The 27966-nt window shown below is 43.5% G+C and overlaps 1 protein-coding gene across 1 annotated transcript in view; it reads left to right on the top strand.

Moving 5' to 3' along the window:
- nbeaa (neurobeachin a) overlaps positions 1-27966 on the top strand; it is a gene marked incomplete at its 5' end in the record, with an annotated part of 215820 nt that overhangs the window by 58486 nt on the left and 129368 nt on the right. Inside the window, 2 exons of the mRNA XM_064971081.1 lie at positions 5605-5713; positions 5928-6080. Coding sequence (XP_064827153.1) covers positions 5605-5713; positions 5928-6080 — 262 coding nt within the window. The remainder of the gene's footprint in view (positions 1-5604; positions 5714-5927; positions 6081-27966) is intronic.

Here is a 27966-nt window from a genome sequence, read left to right as displayed (position 1 = left end):
GTACTATATCTCAACACTGTTACAGTACTATATCTCTACACTGTTACATTACTATATCTCTACACTGTTACAGTACTATATCTCTACACTGTTACAGTACTATAATACTACACTGTTACAGTACTATGTCTCAACACTGTTACAGTACTATATCTCTACACTGTTACAGTACTATATCTCTACACTGTTACAGTACTATATCTCTACACTGTTACAGTACTATATCTCTACACTGTTACAGTACTATATCTCAACACTGTTACAGTACTATAATACTCCACTGTTACATTACTATATCTCAACACTGTTACAGTACTATATCTCAACACTGTTACAGTACTATATCTCTACACTGTTACAGTGCTATATCTCTACACTGTTACATTACTATATCTCTACACTGTTACAGTACTATATCTCAACACTGTTACAGTACTATATCTCAACACTGTTACAGTGCTATATATCTACACTGTTACAGTACTATATCTCTACACTGTTACTGTACTATATCTCAACACTGTTACAGTACTATATCTCAACACTGTTCCAGTACTATATCTCTACACTGTTACAGTACTATATCTATACACTGTTACAGTACTATATCTCTACACTGTTACAGTACTATATCTCTACACTGTTACAGTACTATATCTCTACACTGTTACATTACTATATCTCAACACTGTTACTGTGCTATATCTCAACACTGTTACAGTACTATATCTCAACACTGTTACAGTACTATATCTCTACACTGTTACAGTACTATAATACTACACTGCTACAGTACTATATCTCTACACTGTTCCAGTACTATATCTCTACACTGTTACAGTACTATATCTCTACACTGTTACAGTACTATATCTCTACACTGTTACAGTACTATATCTCTACACTGTTACAGTACTATATCTCTACACTGTTACTGTGCTATAATACTCCACTGTTACAGTACTATATCTCTACACTGTTACTGTGCTATAATACTACACTGTTACTGTGCTATATCTCTACACTGTTACTGTGCTATATCTCTACACTGTTACTGTGCTATATATCTACACTGTTACAGTACTATATCTCTACACTGTTACAGTACTATATCTCTACACTGTTACTGTGCTATATCTCTACACTGTTACAGTACTATATCTCTACACTGTTACAGTACTATAATACTCCACTGTTACAGTACTATAATACTCCACTGTTACAGTACTATAATACTCCACTGTTACAGTACTATATCTCTACACTGTTACTGTGCTATATCTCTACACTGTTACAGTACTATATCTCTACACTGTTACAGTACTATACTACTCCACTGTTACAGTACTATAATACTCCACTGTTACAGTACTATAATACTCCACTGTTACAGTACTATATCTCTACACTGTTACAGTACTATATCTCTACACTGTTACAGTACTATAATACTCCACTGTTACAGTACTATAATACTCCACTGTTACAGTACTATATCTCAACACTGTTACAGTACTATAATACTACACTGTTAAAGTACTATATATCGACACTGTTACTGTGCTATAATACTACACTGTTACAGTACTATATCTCTACACTGTTACTGTGCTATATCTCTACACTGTTACATTACTATATCTCTACACTGTTACAGTACTATATCTCAACACTGTTACAGTACTATATCTCAACACTGTTACAGTGCTATATATCTACACTGTTACAGTACTATATCTCTACACTGTTACTGTACTATATCTCAACACTGTTACAGTACTATATCTCAACACTGTTCCAGTACTATATCTCTACACTGTTACAGTACTATATCTATACACTGTTACAGTACTATATCTCTACACTGTTACAGTACTATATCTCTACACTGTTACAGTACTATATCTCTACACTGTTACATTACTATATCTCAACACTGTTACTGTGCTATATCTCAACACTGTTACAGTACTATATCTCAACACTGTTACAGTACTATATCTCTACACTGTTACAGTACTATAATACTACACTGCTACAGTACTATATCTCTACACTGTTACAGTACTATATCTCTACACTGTTACAGTACTATATCTCTACACTGTTACAGTACTATATCTCTACACTGTTACAGTACTATATCTCTACACTGTTACAGTACTATATCTCTACACTGTTACTGTGCTATAATACTACACTGTTACTGTGCTATAATACTCCACTGTTACAGTACTATATCTCTACACTGTTACTGTGCTATAATACTACACTGTTACTGTGCTATATCTCTACACTGTTACTGTGCTATATCTCTACACTGTTACTGTGCTATATATCTACACTGTTACAGTACTATATCTCTACACTGTTACAGTACTATATCTCTACACTGTTACTGTGCTATATCTCTACACTGTTACAGTACTATATCTCTACACTGTTACAGTACTATAATACTCCACTGTTACAGTACTATAATACTCCACTGTTACAGTACTATAATACTCCACTGTTACAGTACTATATCTCTACACTGTTACTGTGCTATATCTCTACACTGTTACAGTACTATATCTCTACACTGTTACAGTACTATACTACTCCACTGTTACAGTACTATAATACTCCACTGTTACAGTACTATAATACTCCACTGTTACAGTACTATATCTCTACACTGTTACAGTACTATATCTCTACACTGTTACAGTACTATAATACTCCACTGTTACAGTACTATAATACTCCACTGTTACAGTACTATATCTCAACACTGTTACAGTACTATAATACTACACTGTTAAAGTACTATATATCGACACTGTTACTGTGCTATAATACTACACTGTTACAGTACTATATCTCTACACTGTTACTGTGCTATATCTCTACACTGTTACTGTGCTATATCTCAACACTGTTACAGTACTATATCTCTACACTGTTACAGTACTATATCTCTACACTGTTACAGTACTATATCTCTACACTGTTACAGTACTATATCTCTACACTGTTACTGTGCTATATCTCTACACTGTTACAGTACTATATCTCTACACTGTTACAGTACTATAATACTCCACTGTTACAGTACTATAATACTCCACTGTTACAGTACTATAATACTCCACTGTTACAGTACTATATCTCTACACTGTTACTGTGCTATATCTCTACACTGTTACAGTACTATATCTCTACACTGTTACAGTACTATACTACTCCACTGTTACAGTACTATAATACTCCACTGTTACAGTACTATAATACTCCACTGTTACAGTACTATATCTCTACACTGTTACAGTACTATATCTCTACACTGTTACAGTACTATAATACTCCACTGTTACAGTACTATAATACTCCACTGTTACAGTACTATATCTCAACACTGTTACAGTACTATAATACTACACTGTTAAAGTACTATATATCGACACTGTTACTGTGCTATAATACTACACTGTTACAGTACTATATCTCTACACTGTTACTGTGCTATATCTCTACACTGTTACTGTGCTATATCTCAACACTGTTACAGTACTATATCTCTACACTGTTACAGTACTATATCTCTACACTGTTACAGTACTATAATACTCCACTGTTACAGTACTATAATACTCCACTGTTACAGTACTATATCTCTACACTGTTACTGTGCTATATCTCTACACTGTTACAGTACTATATCTCTACACTGTTACAGTACTATAATACTCCACTGTTACAGTACTATAATACTCCACTGTTACAGTACTATATCTCAACACTGTTACAGTACTATAATACTACACTGTTACAGTACTATATCTCTACACTGTTACAGTACTATATCTCTACACTGTTACTGTGCTATACTACTACACTGTTACAGTACTATAATACTCCACTGTTACAATACTATAATAACTCATCCACTCTCCTAACAGAGACTAGTTAATGTCTCCTCTCCTACCAGAGAGTAGTGAATGTCTCCTATCCTAACAGAGAGTAGTGAATGTCTCCTATCCTAACAGAGAGTAGTTAATGTCTCCTCTCCTACCAGACAGTAGTTAATGTCTCCTCTCCTAACAGAGAGTAGTTAATGACTCCTCTCCTCTCAGACAGTAGTTAATGTCTCATATCCTAACAGAGAGTAGTTAATGTCTCCTCTCCTAACAGAGAGTAGTTAATGTCTCCTCTCCTAACAGAGAGTAGTTAATGACTCATCTCCTAACAGAGACTAGTTAATGTCTCCTATCCTAACAGAGAGTAGTTAATGTCTCCTATCCTAACAGAGAGTAGTTAATGTCTCCTCTCCTAACAGAGAATAGTTAATGTCTCCTCTCCTAACAGAGACTAGTTAATGTCTCCTATCCTAACAGAGAGTAGTTAATGTCTCCTATCCTAACAGAGAGTAGTTAATGTCTCCTATCCTAACAGAGAGTAGTTAATGTCTCCTATCCTAACAGAGAGTAGTTAATGTCTCCTCTCCTACCAGACAGTAGTTAATGTCTCCTCTCCTAACAGAGAGTAGTTAATGTCTCCTATCCTAACAGAGAGTAGTTAATGGCTCCTCTCCTCTCAGACAGTAGTTAATGTCTCATATCCTAACAGAGAGAGGTTAATGTCTCCTATCCTAACAGAGAGTAGTTAATGTCTCCTATCCTAACAGAGAGTAGTTAATGTCTCCTATCCTAACAGAGAGTAGTTAATGTCTCCTCTCCTAACAGAGAGTAGTTAATGTCTCCTCTCCTAACAGAGAGTAGTTAATGTCTCCTCTCCTAACAGAGAGTAGTTAATGACTCATCTCCTAACAGAGACTAGTTAATGTCTCCTATCCTAACAGAGAGTAGTTAATGACTCCTCTCCTAACAGAGAGTAGTTAATGTCTCCTCTCCTAACAGAGAGTAGTTAATGTCTCCTCTCCTAACAGAGTAGTTAATGTCTCCTATCCTAACAGAGAGTAGTTAATGTCTCCTCTCCTAACAGAGAGTAGTTAATGTCTCCTATCCTAACAGAGAGTAGTTAATGACTCCTCTCCTAACAGAGAGTAGTTAATGACTCCTCTCCTAACAGAGAGTAGTTAATGTCTCCTCTCCTAACAGAGAGTAGTTAATGTCTCCTATCCTAACAGAGAGTAGTTAATGTCTCCTCTCCTAACAGAGAGTAGTTAATGTCTCCTATCCTAACAGAGAGTAGTTAATGTCTCCTATCCTACCAGACAGTAGTTAATGTCTCCTCTCCTAACAGAGAGTAGTTAATGTCTCCTCTCCTACCAGAGAGTAGTTAATGTCTCCTCTCCTAACAGAGACTAGTTAATGTCTCCTATCCTAACAGAGAGGAGTTAATGACTCCTCTCCTAACAGAGAGTAGTTCATGTCTCCTCTCCTACAGTATGTCTGTGTGTTTAATGTTATTGTTTTTTCACATCCACTGAATAAATATTTGTTAACAGCCACATTACATGTATTTACTTAGAAATAATGTGTTTGTCTGTGTGTGTGTGTGTGTGTGTGTGTGTGTGTGTGTGTGTGTGTGTGTGTGTGTGTGTATATCTATATATATACACATGTATTTGTATTAATCTGTATGTTTGTGTTGCTGCAGTGCCACCCTGCTAGCGTTCCTAGTTGAGCTGTTGAAGAGCTCCGTGGCCATGCAGGAACAGATGCTGGGGGGCAAAGGATTCCTAGTGATCGGGTACCTGCTGGAGAAGGTACATTTCCCTTTCCACTTTACAAGTCGTTTTCTACTGTCGTTGACCAGCCCTTGACCTTGACTGTGACCTTGTTTTTTTTTCTCACATTTGTAGCTGCATTGTAATTCTCTCTCTCTCTCCAGTCGTCCAGGGTCCACATCACCAGAGCGGTGTTAGATCAGTCCTTATGGTTTGAATGATTGATTGACAGGTTGACTCTCTCTCTCTCCAGTCGTCCAGGGTCCACATCACCAGAGCGGTCCTGGAACAGTTCTTGTCCTTTGCTAAGTACCTGGACGGTTTAACCCACGGAGCACCACTCCTCAAACAGCTGTGTGACCACGTCCTCTTCAACGCTGCCATCTGGATACACACACCCGCCAAAGTAGGGACTGAGTGTGTGTGTGTGTGTGTGTGTGTGTCCTGTTCAGTACCATCTGGATACACACATTACGACCAATATGAACCCATCATAGCGCAGCCAACTTGACCTAGTCTAGTACTGCCCACATCCCAGTACTGTCCACATCCTAGTACTGTCCACGTCCCAGTACTGTCCACATCTTTGTACTGTCCACATCCCAGTACTGTCCACATCCCAGTACTGTCCACATCCCAGTACTGTCCACATCCCAGCACTGTCCACATCCCAGTACTGTCCACATCCTAGTACTGTCCACATCCTAGTACTGTCCACATCCTAGTACTGTCCTGATTATAGTACTGTCCACATCCTAGTACTGCCCACATCCTAGTACTGTCCACGTCCCAGTACTGTCCACGTCCCAGTACTGTCCACATCCCAGCACTGTCCACATCCCAGTACTGTCCACATCTTTGTACTGTCCACATCCCAGTACTGTCCACATCCCAGTACTGTCCACATCCCAGTACTGTCCACATCCCAGTACTGCCCACATCCCAGTACTGCCCACATCCTAGTACTGTCCACATCCCAGTACTGTCCACATCATAGTACTGTCCACATCCTAGTACTGTCCACATCCTAGTACTGTCCTGATTATAGTACTGTCCACATCCTAGTACTGCCCACATCCTAGTACTGTCCACGTCCCAGTACTGTCCACGTCCCAGTACTGTCCACATCCCAGCACTGTCCACATCCCAGTACTGTCCACATCTTTGTACTGTCCACATCCCAGTACTGTCCACATCCCAGTACTGTCCACATCCTAGTACTGTCCACATCCTAGTACTGTCCACATCCTAGTACTGTCCACATCCTAGTACTGTCCACATCCTAGTACTGTCCACATCCTAGTACTGTCCTGATTATAGTACTGTCCACATCCCAGTACTGTCCACATCCCAGTACTGATCATAGTACTGTCCACATTATAGTACTGTCCTGATTATAGTACTGTCCTGATTATAGTACTGTCCCGATTATAGTACTGTCCTGATTATAGTACTGTCCTGATTATAGTACTGTCCTGATTATAGTACTGTCCCGATTATAGTACTGTCCTGATTATAGTACTGTCCTGATTATAGTACTGTCCTGATTATAGTACTGTCCCGATTATAGTACTGTCCTGATTATAGTACTGTCCTGATTATAGTACTGTCCCGATTATAGTACTGTCCTGATTATAGTACTGTCCTGATTATAGTACTGTCCTGATTATAGTACTGTCCCGATTATAGTACTGTCCTGATTATAGTACTGTCCTGATTATAGTACTGTCCACATCCTAGTACTGTCCTGATTATAGTACTGTCCTGATTATAGTACTGTCCTGATTATAGTACTGTCCTGATTATAGTACTGTCCACATTATAGTACTGTCCTGATTATAGTACTGTCCTGATTATAGTACTGTCCTGATTATAGTACTGTCCTGATTATAGTACTGTCCTGATTATAGTACTGTCCTGATTATAGTACTGTCCTGATTATAGTACTGTCTTGATTATAGTACTGTCCTGATTATAGTACTGTCCACATTATAGTACTGTCCACATTATAGTACTGTCCTGATTATAGTACTGTCCTGATTATAGTACTGTCCACATTATAGTACTGTCCTGATTATAGTACTGTCCACATTATAGTACTGTCCTGATTATAGTACTGTCCTGATTATAGTACTGTCCTGATTATAGTACTGTCCTGATTATAGTACTGTCCACATTATAGTACTGTCCCGATTATAGTACTGTCCTGATTATAGTACTGTCCTGATTATAGTACTGTCCTGATTATAGTACTGTCCTGATTATAGTACTGTCCTGATTATAGTACTGTCCCGATTATAGTACTGCCCTGATTATAGTACTGCCCTGATTATAGTACTCCCCTGATTATAGTACTGTCCTGATTATAGTACTGTCCCGATCATAGTACTGTCCTGATTATAGTACTGTCCTGATTATAGTACTGTCCTGATTATAGTACTGTCCCGATTATAGTACTGTCCTGATTATAGTACTGTCCTGATTATAGTACTGTCCACATTATAGTACTGTCCCGATCATAGTACTGTCCTGATTATAGTACTGTCCTGATTATAGTACTGTCCTGATTATAGTACTGTCCCGATTATAGTACTGTCCTGATTATAGTACTGTCCCGATTATAGTACTGTCCTGATTATAGTACTGTCCTGATTATAGTACTGTCCACATTATAGTACTGTCCCGATCATAGTACTGTCCTGATTATAGTACTGTCCTGATTATAGTACTGTCCTGATTATAGTACTGTCCCGATTATAGTACTGTCCTGATTATAGTACTGTCCTGATTATAGTACTGTCCTGATTATAGTACTGTCCACATCCTAGTACTGTCCTGATTATAGTACTGTCCTGATTATAGTACTGTCCTGATTATAGTACTGTCCTGATTATAGTACTGTCCACATCCTAGTACTGTCCTGATTATAGTACTGTCCTGATTATAGTACTGTCCACATTATAGTACTGTCCCGATTATAGTACTGTCCTGATTATAGTACTGTCCTGATTATAGTACTGTCCTGATTATAGTACTGTCCACATTATAGTACTGTCCTGATTATAGTACTGTCCACATTATAGTACTGTCCACATCCTAGTACTGTCCTGATCATAGTACTGTCCTGATTATAGTACTGTCCTGATTATAGTACTGTCCTGATTATAGTACTGTCCTGATTATAGTACTGTCCTGATTATAGTACTGTCCTGATTATAGTACTGTCCTGATTATAGTACTGTCCTGATCATAGTACTGTCCACATCCTAGTACTGTCCTGATCATAGTACTGTCCACATTATAGTACTGTCCTGATTATAGTACTGTCCACATCCCAGTACTGTCCACATCCCAGTACTGTCCAGATCATAGTACTGTCCTGATTATAGTACTGTCCACATCCTAGTACTGTCCTGATTATAGTACTGTCCACATCCTAGTACTGTCCACATTATAGTACTGTCCTGATTATAGTACTGTCCACATTATAGTACTGTCCTGATCATAGTACTGTCCACATCCTAGTACTGTCCACATTATAGTACTGTCCTGATTATAGTACTGTCCCGATTATAGTACTGTCCACATTATAGTACTGTCCACATCCTAGTACTGTCCTGATTATAGTACTGTCCACATCCTAGTACTGTCCACATTATAGTACTGTCCACATCCTAGTACTGTCCTGATCATAGTACTGTCCTGATTATAGTACTGTCCACATCCTAGTACTGTCCTGATTATAGTACTGTCCACATCCTAGTACTGTCCACATTATAGTACTGTCCTGATCATAGTACTGTCCACATCCTAGTACTGTCCACATTATAGTACTGTCCTGATTATAGTACTGTCCCGATTATAGTACTGTCCTGATTATAGTACTGTCCACATCCTAGTACTGTCCACATTATAGTACTGTCCTGATTATAGTACTGTCCCGATTATAGTACTGTCCTGATTATAGTACTGTCCACATCCTAGTACTGTCCACATTATAGTACTGTCCACATCCTAGTACTGTCCTGATTATAGTACTGTCCACATCCTAGTACTGTCCTGATCATAGTACTGTCCACATCGTAGTACTGTCCACATCCTAGTACTGTCCTGATTATAGTACTGTCCACATCCTAGTACTGTCCTGATCATAGTACTGTCCACATCGTAGTACTGTCCACATCCTAGTACTGTCCTGATTATAGTACTGTCCACATCCTAGTACTGTCCTGATCATAGTACTGTCCACATCGTAGTACTGTCCTGATTATAGTACTGTCCTGATCATAGTACTGTCCACATTATAGTACTGTCCTGATTATAGTACTGTCCACATCCTAGTACTGTCCACATTATAGTACTGTCCTGATTATAGTACTGTCCTGATTATAGTACTGTCCACATCGTAGTACTGTCCACATCCTAGTACTGTCCTGATCATAGTACTGTCCACATCGTAGTACTGTCCACATCCTAGTACTGTCCTGATTATAGTACTGTCCACATCCTAGTACTGTCCTGATCATAGTACTGTCCACATCGTAGTACTGTCCTGATTATAGTACTGTCCTGATCATAGTACTGTCCACATTATAGTACTGTCCTGATTATAGTACTGTCCACATCCTAGTACTGTCCACATCCTAGTACTGTCCACATCGTAGTACTGTCCACATCCTAGTACTGTCCTGATTATAGTACTGTCCACATCCTAGTACTGTCCTGATCATAGTACTGTCCACATCGTAGTACTGTCCACATCCTAGTACTGTCCTGATTATAGTACTGTCCACATCCTAGTACTGTCCTGATCATAGTACTGTCCACATCGTAGTACTGTCCTGATTATAGTACTGTCCTGATCATAGTACTGTCCACATTATAGTACTGTCCTGATTATAGTACTGTCCACATCCTAGTACTGTCCACATTATAGTACTGTCCTGATTATAGTACTGTCCTGATTATAGTACTGTCCACATCGTAGTACTGTCCACATCCTAGTACTGTCCTGATCATAGTACTGTCCACATCCTAGTACTGTCCACATTATAGTACTGTCCTGATTATAGTACTGTCCTGATCATAGTACTGTCCTGATTATAGTACTGTCCACATCCTAGTACTGTCCTGATTATAGTACTGTCCACATCGTAGTACTGTCCTGATTATAGTACTGTCCACATCCTAGTACTGTCCTGATTATAGTACTGTCCACATCGTAGTACTGTCCTGATTATAGTACTGTCCACATCCTAGTACTGTCCCGAGGTAGCTGACTCCCTACCGCAACAGTATTGATTTTTTGAATGAGAAAGTCAAGGCATAAGAGAGCGTGTAAATAATTAGAGGGTTGAAGAACGTGAAAGAGAACAGAGAAGAATCTTGAACCTCCCGAGACGCCACTACAGACACCCTGGTTCGATTCCAGGCTGTATCACAACCGACCGTGATTGGGAGTCCCATAGGGCGGTGCACAATTGGCCCAGCGTCGTCCGGGTTTGGGTTTGGCCATCATTGTAAATCAGAATTTGTTCTTAACTGACTTGCCTAGTTAAATAAAGGATAAATAAAATGAAATAAAGGAGAGAACAGTTGAAAACGAAAGAAGCAGTGACATTTGAAACAACCCCAGGAATAGGAAGAGAGAGAGACATTTATTCACTAGTAGAAGTGAGCGTTTCGTCCCTTTAAGTTATTTTCCCCCGTGTATGTCCCAAATGGCACCCTATTCCCTATATAGTGCACTACTTTTAACCAGAGTGCGATGGGCTTCAAGTCAAAAGTAGTGCAGTATAGGGAATAGGTTGTCATTTAGTGCACATCCTACCTCACTGTTCTATTCCAGAATGTTATCGTGCCAGTCCTTTTCTTCTCCAGGGAGAATGTGTTTCCAGGTCATATCCTGACTTTCAACCTCTGACCCTGGCTTGTGATTGGCTGCTCAGAGCAGCAGTAGAACGGTGGTCCCCAATGGCAGCCTGTTTTAGTTCTAGACGACTGCTGCTGCTACAGATGTAGGATCTTAATTTGAGCCAGTTTGCCACAGCAGGAAAATAATCCTGCAGCAACAGGAAATGTGAAATGTTATGTGGATTATAATTCATTGACATTTTTGTAGGGGTTGATCCATTTTGTTGCATGGAAAAATCTCGTTGGAATTTCAAAGTGCAAATTATGAAGTTTCAGAGGCTTTTTTAAACCGTGAATACACTGTTGTTCAATTTCCTGCATTGCACAATCAAATTAAGATCCTACATGTGTTTCATGCTGTTTCTGCTGACTGCTTCACATCAGCCCCCTACGCCAGGGTTTCTTCATCCTGGTCCTGGGGACCCAAGGGGATGCACACATTTTTAGTTTATGCCCTACACACCTGACTGAGTTGTATACTATGTGTTCTATGTAAAAAATAGGATGTGATTTGGGATGCCTCCTCACTGTCCTCTCTATGCCCTTCACTTATGGAATGTCCTATTGGACAGGTGATTGAAGAAAGATGGAGGAGATGAAAAAATAGAGAGGAGAAAGAGAGGGGAGAGAGAGAGAGAGAAAGGAGAGAAAGAGAGAGGGAGAGAGAGAGAGAGAGAGAGGAGAGGGAGAGAGAGAGGGAGAGAGGAGAGAGAAGAGGGAGAGAGAAGAGGGAGAGAGAGAGAGAGAAAGAGAGGGGGGAGAGAAGAGGGAGAGAGAGAGAGAAAGAGAGGGGAGAGAGAAGAGGGAGAGCGAGAGAGAAAGAGATGTGAGTGCCAGTCCAGTGAATTAGCTGTGGCAGTGGGTATGGTGCCAGTCCAGTGAATTAGCTGTGGCAGTGGGCATAGTGCCAGTCCAGTGAATTAGCTGTGGCAGTGGGCATAGTGCCAGTCCAGTGAATTAGCTGTGGCAGTGGGTATAGTGCCAGTCCAGTGAATTAGCTGTGGCAGTGGGTATAGTGCCAGTCCAGTGAATTAGCTGTGGCAGTGGGCATAGTGCCAGTCCAGTGAATTAGCTGTGGCAGTGGGTATAGTGCCAGTCCAGTGAATTAGCTGTGGCAGTGGGCATAGTGCCAGTCCAGTGAATTAGCTGTGGCAGTGGGTATAGTGCCAGTCCAGTGAATTAGTGGCAGTGGGCATAGTGCCAGTCCAGTGAATTAACTTTGGCAGTGGGCATAGTGCCAGTCCAGTGAATTAGCTGTGGCAGTGGGCGTAGTGCCAGTCCATTGTATGCCATGGCTACATCATTAGGAACACCTCATTAAGAGATACCTCATTAAGGTGAGCTCATTACGGCTGTTTTCAACCACCCTGGTCATTTCAATGAGCTCCGAGCTAAGTGCCTGTGCTGTCTGCGTGTGTGAGAGTTAGAGGAGAGAGAGATATGGACAGTGTGGCAAAAAATTATTTAGTCAGACACCAATTGTGCAAGTTCTCCCACTTAAAAAGGTGAGAGAGGCCTGTAATTTTCATCATAGGTACACTTCAACTATGACAGACAAAATGAGAAATAAAATCCAGAAAATCACATTGTAGGATTTTTTATGAATTTATTTGCAAATTATGGTGGAAAATAAGTATTTGGTCACATTCAAACAAGCAAGATTTCTGTCTCTCACAGACCTGTAACTTCTTCTTTAAGAGGCTCCTCTGTCCTCCACTCGTTACCTGTATTAATGGCACCTGTATTATACAATATTATATTTGTATATTATCTACCTCACTTGCTTTGGCAATGTTAACATATGTTTCCCATGCCAATAAAGCCCCTTGATTTGAATTGATATGTAGAGGGATACATAGAGATGAACACCAAATAAATCATGCAGAGCAGAAATAGGCCGATACCCAGTGATTATCAAAATCTAGAAAAGAGCCGTTAAATTCTATAACCACCTAAAAGGAAGTGGTTCCCAACCTTCCATAACAAAGCCATCACCTACAGAGAGATGAACCTGGAGAAGAGTCCCCTAAGCAAGCTGGTACTGGGGCTCTGTTCACAAACACAAACACACCCCACAGAGCCCCAGGACAGCAGCACAATTAGACCCAAGCAAATCATGAGAAAATAAAAAGATAATTACTTGACACATTGGAAAGAATTAACAAAAAAACAGAGCAAACTAGAATGCTATTTGGCCCTACACAGAGAGTACACAGCGGCAAAATACCTGACCACTGTGACTGACCCAAACTTAAGGAAAGCTTTGACTATGTACAGACTCAGTGAGCATAGCCTTGCTATTGAGAAAGCCCGCCGTAGGCAGACATGGCTCCTAAGAGAAGACAGGCTATGTGCTCACTGCCCACAAAATGAGGTGGAAACTAAGCTGCACTTCCTAACCTCCTGTCCAACTTATGACCATATTAGAGACACATATTTCCCTCAGATTACACAGATCCACAAAGAATTCAAAACAAACCCAATTTTGATAAAATCCCATATCTACTGGGTGAAATTCCACAGTGTGCCATCACAGCAGCAAGATTTGTGACCTGTTGCCACAAGAAAAGGGCAACCAGTGAAGAACAAACACCATTGTAAATACAACCCATATTTATGCTTATTCATTTTCCCTTGTCTACTTTAACCATTTGTACATTGTTACAACACTGTATATATACGTAATATGACATTTGTAATTGTTTTGAAACTTCTGTGTGTGTGATGTTTACTGTTAAGTTGTATTGTTTATCTCACATTATATATTATCTACCTCACTTGCTTTGGCAATGTTAACACATGTTTCCCCATGCCAATAAAGCCCCTTGAATTGAATTGAGAGACAGAGAGAGAGAGAGAGAGAGAGAGAGGGTGGAGAGACACAGAGAGAGAGAGAGAGAGGGGGGGGACAGAGAGGGGAGACAGAGAGGGACAGAGAGAGAGAGGGGGGGGAGACACAGAGAGAGAGAGAGAGAGAGAGAGGGGGGGAGAGACAGAGAGAGAGAGACAGAGAGGGACAGAGAGAGAGAGAGGGGGGGAGAGACACAGAGAGAGAGAGAGAGAGGGGGAGAGACAGAGAGAGAGAGACAGAGAGGGACAGAGAGAGAGAGAGAGGGGGGAGAGACACAGAGGGAGAGAGAGAGAGGGGGGGCACAGAGAAAGAGAGACAGAGAGGGACAGAGGGAGAGAGAGACAGAGGGGGGGGACACACAGAGAAAGAGAGACAGAGAGGGAGAGGGGGGGAGAGACAGAGAGGGAGAGAGAGAGGGGGGGAGAGACAGAGAAAGAGAGACAGAGAGGGACAGAGGGAGAGAGAGAGAGAGGGGGGGAGAGACAGAGAGAGAGAGACAGAGGGGGGGGAGAGACAGAGAGAGAGAGAGACAGAGAGGGAGAGAGTTAACTTCCTGGTATACCCTTCATTACCTTCCTATTTTAAAGGTTAGCCTCTAAATCTCAGCCCTGCCCCCCCCAGCCTCAGTTACAGGTCCTGATGGGAGTTTTAAAGGAACAGGTTAGCCTCTAAATCTCAGCCCTGCCCCCCCCAGCCTCAGTTACAGCTCCTGATGGGAGTTTTAAAGGAACAGGTTAGCCTCTAGATCTCAGCCCTGCCCCCCCCAGCCTCAGTTACTGCTCCTGATGGGAGTTTTAAAGGAACAGGTTAGCCTCTAAATCTCAGCCCTGCCCCCCTCAGCCTCAGTTACAGCTCCTGATGGGAGTTTTAAAGGAACAGGTTAGCCTCTAGATCTCAGCCCTGCCCCCCTCAGCCTCAGTTACAGCTCCTGATGGGAGTTTTAAAGGAACAGGTTAGCCTCTAAATCTCAGCCCTGCCCCCTCAGCCTCAGTTACAGCTCCTGATGGGAGTTTTAAAGGAACAGGTTAGCCTCTAGATCTCAGCCCTGCCCCCTCAGCCTCAGTTACAGCTCCTGATGGGAGTTTTAAAGGAACAGGTTAGCCTCTAGATCTCAGCCCTGCCCCCCCAGCCTCAGTTACTGCTCCTGATGGGAGTTTTAAAGGAACAGGTTAGCCTCTAGATCTCAGCCCTGCCCCCCTCAGCCTCAGTTACAGCTCCTGATGGGAGTTTTAAAGGAACAGGTTAGCCTCTAAATCTCAGCCCTGCCCCCCTCAGCCTCAGTTACAGCTCCTGATGGGCGTTTTACAGTGCAGGTTAGGACATTCTGTTACATTCTGTGGGCATTATCGTTGCCACACTGTACATAGCCATAATATTAGAAAAGTTTATATTTTTAAACTTTTGTAAGTGTAATGCTTACTGTTCACCTTTGTTCATGATCTATTTCACTTGCTTTGGCAAAGTAAACATATGTTTCCTATGTCAATAAAATCCTTTGAAATTAATTGAGAGAGAGGGAGAGAGAGAGAGAGAGAGAGAGTAAGAGGGAGAGGGAGAGAGGTGCGAGAGAGAGAGCGAGAGAGAGGGAGAGGGAGAGAGAGGAGCGAGAGAGAGAGGGAGGGAGGGAGCGAGATGGAGGGAGGGAGAGGGAGAGAGGTGCGAGAGAGAGGGAGAGAGAGGGAGAGAGGAGAGAGGGAGAGAGAGGGAGAGGGAGGGAGAGGGAGAGAGGTGCGAGAGAGAGAGAGAGAGAGAGAGGAGGGAGAGAGAGGAGCGAGAGAGAGAGGGAGGGAGGGAGCGAGATGGAGGGAGGGAGAGGGAGAGAGGAGTGAGAGGGAGAGAGGAGCGAGAGAGAGAGCGAGAGGGAGGGAGGGAGAGGGAGAGAGGAGAGGGAGAGAGGAGTGAGAGGGAGAGGGAGAGAGGAGCGAGAGAGAGAGGGAGAGAGGAGCGAGAGAGAGATAGAGAGAGAGAGGGAGGGAGGGAGAGGCTGTTTTTAAATGTCAAAGCTGAGAGGGTATTTGTGGGTAATCCTTAGATGAGGCTAGTTGTGCTTGAGGCGGTAAAAAAACAAGCTAACTGAATAACAGCAGCCAGTGGAGAGAGAGGAGGGGATTGGAGGTGTTGAGAGGAGAGGAAAGGAGGGGAGAGAATAGGAGAGAAGAGGGGAGGGGAGGAGACGTGAGGTTAGGAGAGATGATAGGAGAGGGGAGAGCTAAGGAAAAGGGGAGAGAAGAGAGCACAGGAGAGGAGAGGACATTGGGGCTTGGTTTTACCTAACCTACCAGGCGTAAAAGAAAATGCCTGAGAGGAGAGGAGTTCCTACATCCTGTTGAAGTGGGAAAAGAATTTACCTAGAACATTAGCTAAGATTCTTAATAAGTTCTAGTGAGTGTTTCATCTGACATGAGAATGACAACATCTCCAAAACAACATTGAGAGAATGTTTTTATAACAAAAGGTTTTAAAGCTGCAGTATGTAACCTTTTTTGGGGGGCGACCCAGGCCAAATTCACATAGAAAAGTGTGTTATAGATCTGTCATTCTCATTGAAAGCAAATCAATGAAGTGGTTGATCTGTTCTACTGTACTGTATGTGTACTATTTCTGTGCTCCCAGTTCTTATGTTTAAAAAAAACAAACATTCGGTTTCATACTCCATCTTCAAACAGCTGAAAATACTAGGTATTTCACAGCGGTTTAGATGGTACAAAGATTCTCTACACTACACTTGCTTGTTTTGTCAAATGAACTGAAATTAGCAACAGCTAAATTATTCTTGGAATATTCTCATAATAGTTCACTAAAATGTTGTGTACAACATTTGTAACATCCACCACAGAACGTTCCTCAAACGTTCTCATTAGGTTTCTAGGTCATGTAACAACACAATGTTTTTGGCAGAAAACCAAAATTGGTTCTTTGAAAGTTCCCCAGAAGATTCGTTTGGTCGCGTCAAACGTTCTCTGAACACAAAAACTGTCCATTCGTGGTGAACATTCCTATAGCACATGTAATCTGTTTCTGGAAGCATTCCTAGAACACATTTAATCTGTTTCCAGGAACATTCCTAGAACACATTTAATCTGTTTCTGGAAACATTCATATAACACATTTAATCTGTTTCCAGAAACATTCCTAGAACACATTGAATCTGTTTCCGGAAACATTCCTAGAACACATTTAATCTGTTTCCAGAAACATTCCTAGAACACATTTAATCTGTTTCCAGAAACATTCCTAGAACACATTGAATCTGTTTCCGGAAACATTCCTAGAACACATTTAATCTGTTTCCAGAAACATTCCTAGAACACATTTAATCTGTTTCCAGAAACATTCCTAGAACACAATTAATCTGTTTCTGGAAACATTCCTAGAACACATTTAATCTGTTTTTGGAAACATTCCTAGAACACATTTAATCTGTTTCTGGAAACATTCCTAGAACACATTTAATCTGTTTCCAGGAACATTCCTAGAACACATTGCATCTGTTTCCAGGATGTTTCATTAAATCGTGGGAATTGTCTGGGGGAAACATTGTTGGTTCCATCACAAATTAAATGCCCCCAAAACACACCAACTGTCCACTTGTGCGGATGTGTTGACAGCTTAGTTAGATAGAGCTTCCTTTTAAATAACGTGTGTTCTTGTGTATTCATATGCTTCTTAAAAACAGACTCAAAACCTTCAAACACAGATCCACTTGTACCAGAAAACACGAGACCCGATCTGGAACCTGAGCGGGTCTGGATCTAGGATTCTAAATAGTGTCACAGGTCTGGGGTAGATCTGATATGAGTGTCACAGGTCTGGGGTAGATCTGATATGAGTGTCACAGGTCTGGGGTAGATCTGATATGAGTGTCACGGGTCTGGGGTAGATCTGATATGAGTGTCACGGGTCTGGGGTAGATCTGATATGAGTGTCACGGGTCTGGGGTAGATCTGATATGAGTGTCACGGGTCTGGGGTAGATCTGATATGAGTGTCACGGGTCTGGGGTAGATCTGATATGAGTGTCACGGGTCTGGGGTAGATCTGATATGAGTGTCACGGGTCTGGGGTAGATCTGATATGAGTGTCACGGGTCTGGGGTAGATCTGATATGAGTGTCACGGGTCTGGGGTAGATCTCTATAGCAGCTATTGGTCTACTATGGCAGCTATTGGTCTACTATGGCAGCTATTGGTCTACTATGGCAGCTATTGGTCTACTATGGCAGCTATTGGTCTACTATGGCAGCTATTGGTCTACTATGGCAGCTATTGGTCTACTATGGCAGCTATTGGTCTACTATGGCAGCTATTGGTCTACTATGGCAGCTATTGGTCTACTATAGCAGCTATTGGTCTACTATAGCAGCTATTGGTCTACTATGGCAGCTATTGGTCCTCTATGGCAGCTATTGGTCTACTATAACAGCTATTGGTCTACTATGGCAGCTATTGGTCTACTATATCAGCTATTGGTCTACTATGGCAGCTATTGGTCTACTATGGCAGCTATTGGTCTACTATGGCAGCTATTGGTCTACTATGGCAGCTATTGGTCTACTATGTCAGCTATTGGTCTACTATGTCAGCTATTGGTCATGCTCTAACACAGGGATCCCCAAATTAAACCCACCCCAACCCCCCCATGCTCTAACATACGGATCCCCAAATTAAACCCACCCCAACCCCCCCATGCTCTAACACATGGATCCCCTACCAAATTAAATCCACCCCAACCCATCCATGCTCTAACACAGGGATCCCCTACCAAATTAAACCCACCCCAACCCCCCCCATGCTCTAACACAGGGATCCCCTACCAAATTAAACACACCCCAACCCCCCCATGCTATAACACAGGGATCCCCTACCAAATTAAACCCACCCCAACCCCCATGCTCTAACACAGGGATCCCTAAATTAAACCCACCCCAACCCCCCCATGCTCTAACACACGGATCCCCAAATTAAACCCACCCCAACCCCCATGCTCTAACACAGGGATCCCCAAATTAAACCCACCCCAACCCCCCCATGCTCTAACACAGGGATCCCCAAATTAAACCCACCCCAGCCCCCCCATGCTCTAACACAGGGATCCCCAAATTAAACCCACCCCAACCACCCCCCATGCTCTAACACACGGATCCCCAAATTAAACCCACCCCAACCACCCCCCATGCTCTAACACACTGATCCCCAAATTAAACCCACCCCAACCCATCCATGCTCTAACACATGGATCCCCTACCAAATTAAACCCACCCCAACCCCCCATGCTCTAACACAGGGATCCCCAAATTAAACCCCCCCCAACCCCCCCCCATGCTCTAACACAGGGATCCCCAAATTAAACCCACCCCAACCACCCCCCATGCTCTAACACACTGATCCCCAAATTAAACCCACCCCAACCCATCCATGCTCTAACACATGGATCCCCTACCAAATTAAACCCACCCCAACCCCCCATGCTCTAACACAGGGATCCCCAAATGAACCCCCCCCCCAAATGAACCCCCCCCCCCCATGCTCTAACACAGGGATCCCCAAATTAAACCCACCCCAAATTAAATCAAACCCACCCCAAATCCAGACTTTAAGCAGGCTTGATATACAATGAGCAATATAATCAAATAGTAAAAAAAAAAGACAAAATTATTATAAAACAAAAAGTTACAAAATAATAAATATAATGATAGAAATTCCAGTTTGGGTGGTTTTATGGAGATGTGAAATTAGCTGGGTCCTTGTCTTCTACACAGGACAGGTAAGGTTTCCAGATATTATAACATGTAATTGCAGATAACCCTAAAGGAGTAGCGTATTTTCGCTAGTTTGAGATGTTGCAGAACTTCCTTTATCCAATGAAGTAGGAGGAAACCCAGCCTACCACTTAAATAGTCTAGCTAGAAGAGTAGTACATACCAGCCTGTTGCCCATGTTTAGAGGGGCCTCCTGCGGTGCCACTCCATAGAACTGTTTAGCGGGGCCTCCTGCGGTGCCACTCCATAGAACTGTTTAGAGGGGCTTCCTGCGGTGCCACTCCAGAGAACTGTTTAGAGGGGCCTCCTGCGGTGCCACTCCAGAGAACTATTTAGAGGGGCCTCCTGCGGTGCCACTCCATAGAACTGTTTACAGGGGCCTCCTGCAGTGCCACTCCATAGAACTATTTAGAGGGGCCTCCTGCGGTGCCACTCCAGAGAACTGTTTAGAGGGGCCTCCTGCGGTGCCACTCCAGAGAACTATTTAGAGGGGCCTCCTGCGGTGCCACTCCAGAGAACTATTTAGAGGGGCCTCCTGCGGTGCCACTCCAGAGAACTGTTTAGAGGGGCCTCCTGCAGTGCCACTCCATAGAACTATTTAGAGGGGCCTCCTGCGGTGCCACTCCATAGAACTATTTAGAGGGGCCTCCTGCGGTGCCACTCCAGAGAACTGTTTAGAGGGGCCTCCTGCGGTGCCACTCCATAGAACTATTTAGAAGGGCCTCCTGCGGTGCCACTCCAGAGAACTGTTTAGAGGGGCCTCCTGCGGTGCCACTCCATAGAACTGTTTAGAGGGGCCTCCTGCGGTGCCGCTCCATAGAACTATTTAGAGGGGCCTCCTGCGGTGCCACTCCAGAGAACTATTTAGAGGGGCCTCCTGCGGTGCCACTCCATAGAACTGTTTAGATGGGCCTCCTGCAGTGCCACTCCAGAGAACTATTTAGAGGGGCCTCCTGCGGTGCCACTCCATAGAACTATTTAGAGGGTCCTCCTGCGGTGCCACTCCATAGAACTATTTAGAGGGGCCTCCTGCAGTGCCACTCCATAGAACTGTTTAGAAGGGCCTCCTGCGGTGCCACTCCAGAGAACTGTTTAGAAGGGCCTCCTGCGGTGCCACTCCAGAGAACTATTTAGAGGGGCCTCCTGCGGTGCCACTCCAGAGAACTATTTAGAGGGGCCTCCTGCGGTGCCACTCCATAGAACTGTTTAGAGGGGCCTCCTGCGGTGCCGCTCCATAGAACTGTTTAGAGGGGCCTCCTGCGGTCCAACTCCATAGAACTGTTTAGAGGGGCCTCCTGCGGTGCCACTCCAGAGAACTATTTAGAGGGGCCTCCTGCGGTGCCGCTCCATAGAACTGTTTAGAGGGGCCTCCTGCGGTGCCACTCCAGAGAACTATTTAGAGGGGCCTCCTGCGGTGCCGCTCCATAGAACTGTTTAGAGGGGCCTCCTGCGGTGCCACTCCATAGAACTATTTAGAGGGGCCTCCTGCGGTGCCGCTCCATAGAACTATTTAGAGGGGCCTCCTGCGGTGCCGCTCCATAGAACTGTTTAGAGGGGCCTCCTGCGGTGCCACTCCAGAGAACTGTTTAGAAATAGGATGAAAGATTGTTATTTGTGCGGACTGCATCCCCGTAGGGGAGGAGAAAAGGACTTTGATCTAGGACATATAATTGGGGCAGAATCCAAATGGTTTAAGAGTATAAAATAGATAATCCCACTCCACCCGATCAAATGCCTTCTCAGCATCAAGTAACAATAATACTGTGGAGTGTCAGATGAAGAGGGATCATAAAATAAACTCAGCAACAAAAAAAAGAAGTGGCCCTTTTTCGGGCCCCTGTCTTTCAAAGGTAATTCATACAAATCAAGATAACAGATCTTCATTGTAAAGGTTTTAAACACTGTTTCCCATGCTTGTTCAATGAACCATAAACCATTAATGAACATGCACCTGTGGAACGGTCGTTAAGGTCACAGTTATGAAATCTTAGCACACTAAAGAGGCCTTTCTACTGACTCTGAGAAACACCAAACGAAAGATGCCCAGGGTCCCTGCTCATCTGTGTGAACGTGCCTTAGGCATGCTGCAAGGAGGCATAAGGACTGCAGATGTCGCCAGGGCAATAAATTGCAATGTCCGTACTGTGAGAAGCCTAAGACAGTGCTACAGGGAGACAGGATGGACAGCTGATCATCCTCGCAGTGGCAGACCACGTGTAACAACTGCACAGGATCGGTACATCTGAACATCACACCTGCGGGACAGGTATAGGATTGCAACAACAACTGCCCGAGCTACACCAGGAACGCACAATCCCTCCATCAGTGCTCAGACTGTCCGCAATAGGCTGAGAGGGGCTGGTCTGAGGACTTGTAGGCCTGTTGTAAGGCAGGTCCTCACTAGACATCACTGGCAACAATGTCGCCTATGGGCACAAACCCACCATTGCTGGACCAGACAGGACTGGCAAAAAGTGGTCTTCACTGACGAGTCGCGGTTTTGTCTCACCAGGGGTGATGGTTGGATTAGCGTTGATCGTCAAAGGAATGAGCGTTACACCGAGGCCTGTACTCTGGAGCGGGATCGATTTGGAGGTGGAGGGTTCGTCATGGTCTGGGGCGGTGTGTCACAGCATCATCGGACTGAGCTTGTCGTCATTGCAAGTCTCAACGCTGTGTATTACAGGGAAGACATTCTCCTCCCTCATGTGGTATCCTTCCTGCAGGCTCATCCTGACATGACCCTCCAGCATGACAATGCCACCAGCCATACTGCTCGTTATGTGAGTGATTTCCTGAAAGACAGGAATGTCAGTGTTCTGCCATGGCCAGCGACGACCCCGGATCTCAATCCCATTGAGCTCGTCTGGTACCTGTTGGATCGGAGGGTGAGGGCTTGGGCCATTCCCCCCAGACATGTCTGGGACCTGTTGGATCGGAGGGTGAGGGCTTGGGTCATTTCCCCACAGAAATGTCTGGTACCTGTTGGATCAGAGGGTGAGGACTAGGGTCATTCCCCCCAGAAATGTCTGGGACCTGTTGGATCAGAGGGTGAGGTCTAGGGTCATTTCCCCCCAGAAATGTCTGGTACCTGTTGGATCAGAGGGTGAGGGATAGGGCCATTCCTCCCAGAAATGTCTGGTACCTGTTGGATCAGAGGGTGAGGGCTAGGGTCATTTCCCCACAGAAATGTCTGGTACCTGTTGGATCAGAGGGTGAGGGCTAGGGTCATTTCCCCACAGAAATGTCTGGGAACTTACAGGTGCCTTGGTGGAAGACTGGGATAACATCTCACAGCAAGAAACGTTCAAATATGGTGCAGTCCACGAGGAGGAGATGCACTGCAGTACTTAATGCAGCTGGTGGCCACACCAGATACTGCTACTTTTGTTTTTGACCCCCCTTTGTTCAGGGACACATTATTCAATTTATGTTAGTCACACGTCTGTGGAACTTGTTCAGTTTATGTCTCAGTTGTTGATTCTTGTTATGTTCATACAAATATTTACACATGTTAAGTTTGCTGAAAATAAATGCAGTTGACAGTGAGATGACGTTTTCTTGACCTACTGAGTATGAACCACACTCAATAGTTGTTTTTTCCTCCCCTTTTTTCAGAACAAGTGAAATATACGATTGTCTCATTGTTGAGGGTAAAGACTTTGAGAAGAATGATTCCTAAAATACAGAATGCAAGAGAGGAGAGAGTTGATCTGAGAATTATTTTAAGAAATCCGTTGCTTCAAGGGGATTTACCACACACTGCATAGATGTCATTGTTATTTGGGAGAAGTTATTTGGGGCGGCAGGGTAGCCTAGTGGTTAGAGCGTTGGACTAGTAACTGGAAGGTTGCAAGTTCAAATCCCCGAGCTGACAAGGTACAAATCTGTCGTTCTGCCCCTGAACAGGCTGTTCCCCGGTAGGCCGTCATTGAAAATAAGAATGTGTTCTTAACTGACTTGCCTAGTTATATAAAGGTAAATACAAATAAATTGTCAACACAGTCTCTTCCGCAGAGAGCTGGTCTTCTAGTTCAGCAGCTGTCTCAGGTTCAACGGCAGGAACATCTAAGCTCTCAAAGAAGGTGTGGAGTAAGGTGGCGTTGTTACCATTGGATCCCGACGTGTACAATTCTGAGTAAAAGTTATGAAAGCATGAACGGACCTCTAAATGATCCGTATATGTGTTGCTCGTCAGCTATCTCAGGTTTGATTTGAGGTTCTCTGACGCAGCCGGAATGCTCCCGTGTTTCCTGATTTCTCTCCATGTTCATCATGTTTGTATCGAGATTTTCTAATTCGATGTTCAGCACGTCGAGTTGAAAGAAGATCAAACTCTGTCTGAAGTGTCAACCGTTGTTTTTTTAAATCTACGGATGAAGAGTGTGAACATGTCATATCCAAATCCACATGTCATATCCAAATCCACATGTCAAATCCAAATCCACATGTCATATCCAAATCCACATGTCATATCCAAATCCACATGTCATATCCAAATCCACATGTCATATCCAAATCCACATGTCATATCCAAATCCACGTCATATCCAAATCCACATGTCAAATCCAAATCCACATGTCAAATCCAAATCCACATGTCATATCCAAATCCACATGTCAAATCCAAATCCACATGTCATATCCAAATCCACATGTCATATCCAAATCCACATGTCAAATCCAAATCCACATGTCATATCCAAATCCACATGTCATATCCAAATCCACATGTCATATCCAAATCCACATGTCATATCCAAATCCACATGTCATATCCAAATCCACATGTCATATCCAAATCCACATGTCATATCCAAATCCACATGTCAAATCCAAATCCACATGTCAAATCCAGGATTGTATTTGTAAATTCCCCTAGGCGTTGCAGTTCCTTAATCTTGCGCTGTGGGAAATAATTTGGCCTCTTAGATAAGCCTTCATTGATTCCCATACTGTTGGAGGAGACATTCCAGGGGGTTGATTAAGATCGAGAAATAGTTCAATCTGAGATGATATAAAAACAACAAGGGTTTCTTCTGATAGCAGTAGTGAGTTAGGACAACAAGGGTTTCTTCTGATAGCAGTAGTGAGTTAAGATTAAATTAACAAGGGTGATAAATAGGCTGTGTATTTGGTTAAAGTAGTTTAATAGTAAGTGGAGAATGATCCTAAATGACTATAGCTTGGTAATCACACTCCGTGATAAGTGGCAGAAATCTGTTGTCTTGGAAAAAATAGTCTATAGGTGAGAAGGTCATATGAACTGCTGAGAACAATCACCAGTATTCTTTAACTATGTTCCTTTCAAAATATTTTGGGTTGAAATTAAGGTTCAGATATACTCTACGAAAAGGTTTTCTTTATTTCTTCCAATCAGAAATTCAGAATTTAGGCTAAGAAACAAATTAAACATTGTGTAAAAATGGACTGTTCAACTTTTAAAATGAACCCAATATAATATGTACTTTGAGATGCTGGCTTATTTTTCATGAAGTATTAAAAAGTATTTCTTATTTATTAGGATCCCCATTAGCTCTTCCTGGTCTCTCCTCTCCTAGTCTTGGACACCTTGTAAATATGGGTCCAGAAGTAGGCAGCAGATAAATAGGGTGGGAGAAGAAGTGGTGAATAACCCAGTTACCAGTATTTCTCTGGGTTAGTAATGTCTAAGAAGGTTCAAAAGGAAGCATGGAATTCCTGGTTGATCATACTGCCATGACGACCATACTGCCATGACGACCATACTGCCATGACGACCATACTGCCATGACGACCATACTGCCATGACGACCATACTGCCATGGCGACCATACTGGAAGAAAAAAAAATGTAAAAGAGCTTCCCTGGTGACGCAGAGGATAAAAGACCTGGCAAGGGAACTAAGCATTGTAGGTTTGAACCACGCAGATTGGCAACCTATGAAGTGTCAAAGATATGGTTGGGTTTGCATGACTGAATGCTGTTAAACTGTTCCTCTTAATTAAATTAAAATACATGTGTTTCTAAATCACTCATTCAGTCCGCAAATGGAAATTGCCATTAAATGTGAAAATAAACTTATTGGGGATTTATTCCAATCTGCTTTATTAAGGAGATACACATTTTCCATGCTGAGAATGTTGTGGTACAACTTAATTATAACATTTTCTAAATACTCTTGAAAATGTTCAATGGACCTCTTAAGGTAAAATGTATATTGCGTGAACATCAATGGAATATTATGATAAACCCAAAATAAATATGCTATGAATGCAACGGTTTTCGTCTGGTGGAAGAGAGTCGGACCAAAATGCAGCGTGGTGGTTACTCATGTTATTTAATGAAGAATGAACTATACATGAAAATAACTTACTATACAAAACAACAGACAGGCTGTATAGTCTTCCACGTTCTATCTGGTGACTACAAACACAGAGACAGGAACAATCACCCACGAAATACTCAAAGAATATGGCTGCCTAAATATGGTTCCCAATCAGAGACAACGATAATCACCTGACTCTGATTGAGAACTGCCTCAGGCAGCCATAGACTAACGCTAGACATCCCCAAGATGAAACACACCACAATAAACCCATGTCACACCCTGGCCTGACCAAATACCTGAAGACAAACACAATATAAAGAGACTAGGGCGTGACAATGAACATCATAAGAACTGACTTATTTAACTCTTAAAACATCATAGGAATGTTCGGCGCAACCTAACTTAAACATGACATGAATGTTATCACAACTGAGCATATTCCATGTTCTGGAAACCTATCTCTTGTAATGTACACACATCGTTCCCACAACGTGTTCTGGGAACCGTTAAAGAACTCAGAAAGGCTTTTCTGTCAACTTTCTTTCAACATCAAAGTCACGTTTTGATACAAACAATATCTGAATGCCAGGACAACTGGACAGTTTTAGTGTTTTGTCAACCTTTCGCCTTGCTCCCCAGACTCCTTGCTCCCCAGACTCCTTGCTCCCCAGACTCCTTGCTCCCCAGACTCCTTGCTCCCCAGACTCCTTGCTCCCCAGACTCCTTGCTCCCCAGACTCCTTGCTCCCCAGACTCTGTGCTCCCCAGACTCCTTGCTCCCCAGACTCTTTGCTCCCCAGACTCTGTGCTCCCCAGACTCCTTGCTCCCCAGACTCCGTGCTCCCCAGACTCCGTGCTCCCCAGACTCCTTGCTCCCCAGACTCCTTGCTCCCCAGACTCCGTGCTCCCCAGACTCCTTGCTCCCCAGACTCCGTGCTCCCCAGACTCCTTGCTCCCCAGACTCCGTGCTCCCCAGACTCCTTGCTCCCCAGACTCCGTGCTCCCCAGACTCCTTGCTCCCCAGACTCCGTGCTCCCCAGACTCCGTGCTCCCCAGACTCCGTGCTCCCCAGACTCCGTGCTCCCCAGACTCCGTGCTCCCCAGACTCCGTGCTCCCCCCGACTCCTTGCTCCCCAGACTCCGTGCTCCCCAGACTCCTTGCTCCCCAGACTCCTTGCTCCCCAGACTCCGTGCTCCCCAGACTCCTTGCTCCCCGGACTCCTTGCTCCCCAGACTCCTTGCTCCCCAGACTCCGTGCTCCCCAGACTCCGTGCTCCCCAGACTCCGTGCTCCCCAGACTCCTTGCTCCCCAGACTCCGTGCTCCCCAGACTCCGTGCTCCCCAGACTCCTTGCTCCCCAGACTCCGTGCTCCCCAGACTCCTTGCTCCCCAGACTCCGTGCTCCCCAGACTCCGTGCTCCCCAGACTCTTTGCTCCCAAGACTCCTTGCTCCCCAGACTCC

Source organism: Oncorhynchus masou, chromosome 8 (genome assembly GCF_036934945.1).
Source record: "Oncorhynchus masou masou isolate Uvic2021 chromosome 8, UVic_Omas_1.1, whole genome shotgun sequence".
NCBI lineage: Eukaryota > Metazoa > Chordata > Actinopteri > Salmoniformes > Salmonidae > Oncorhynchus > Oncorhynchus masou.
Note: the sequence above shows the minus strand (reverse complement) of the source record. Positions and strands in the feature narration are given on the sequence as shown.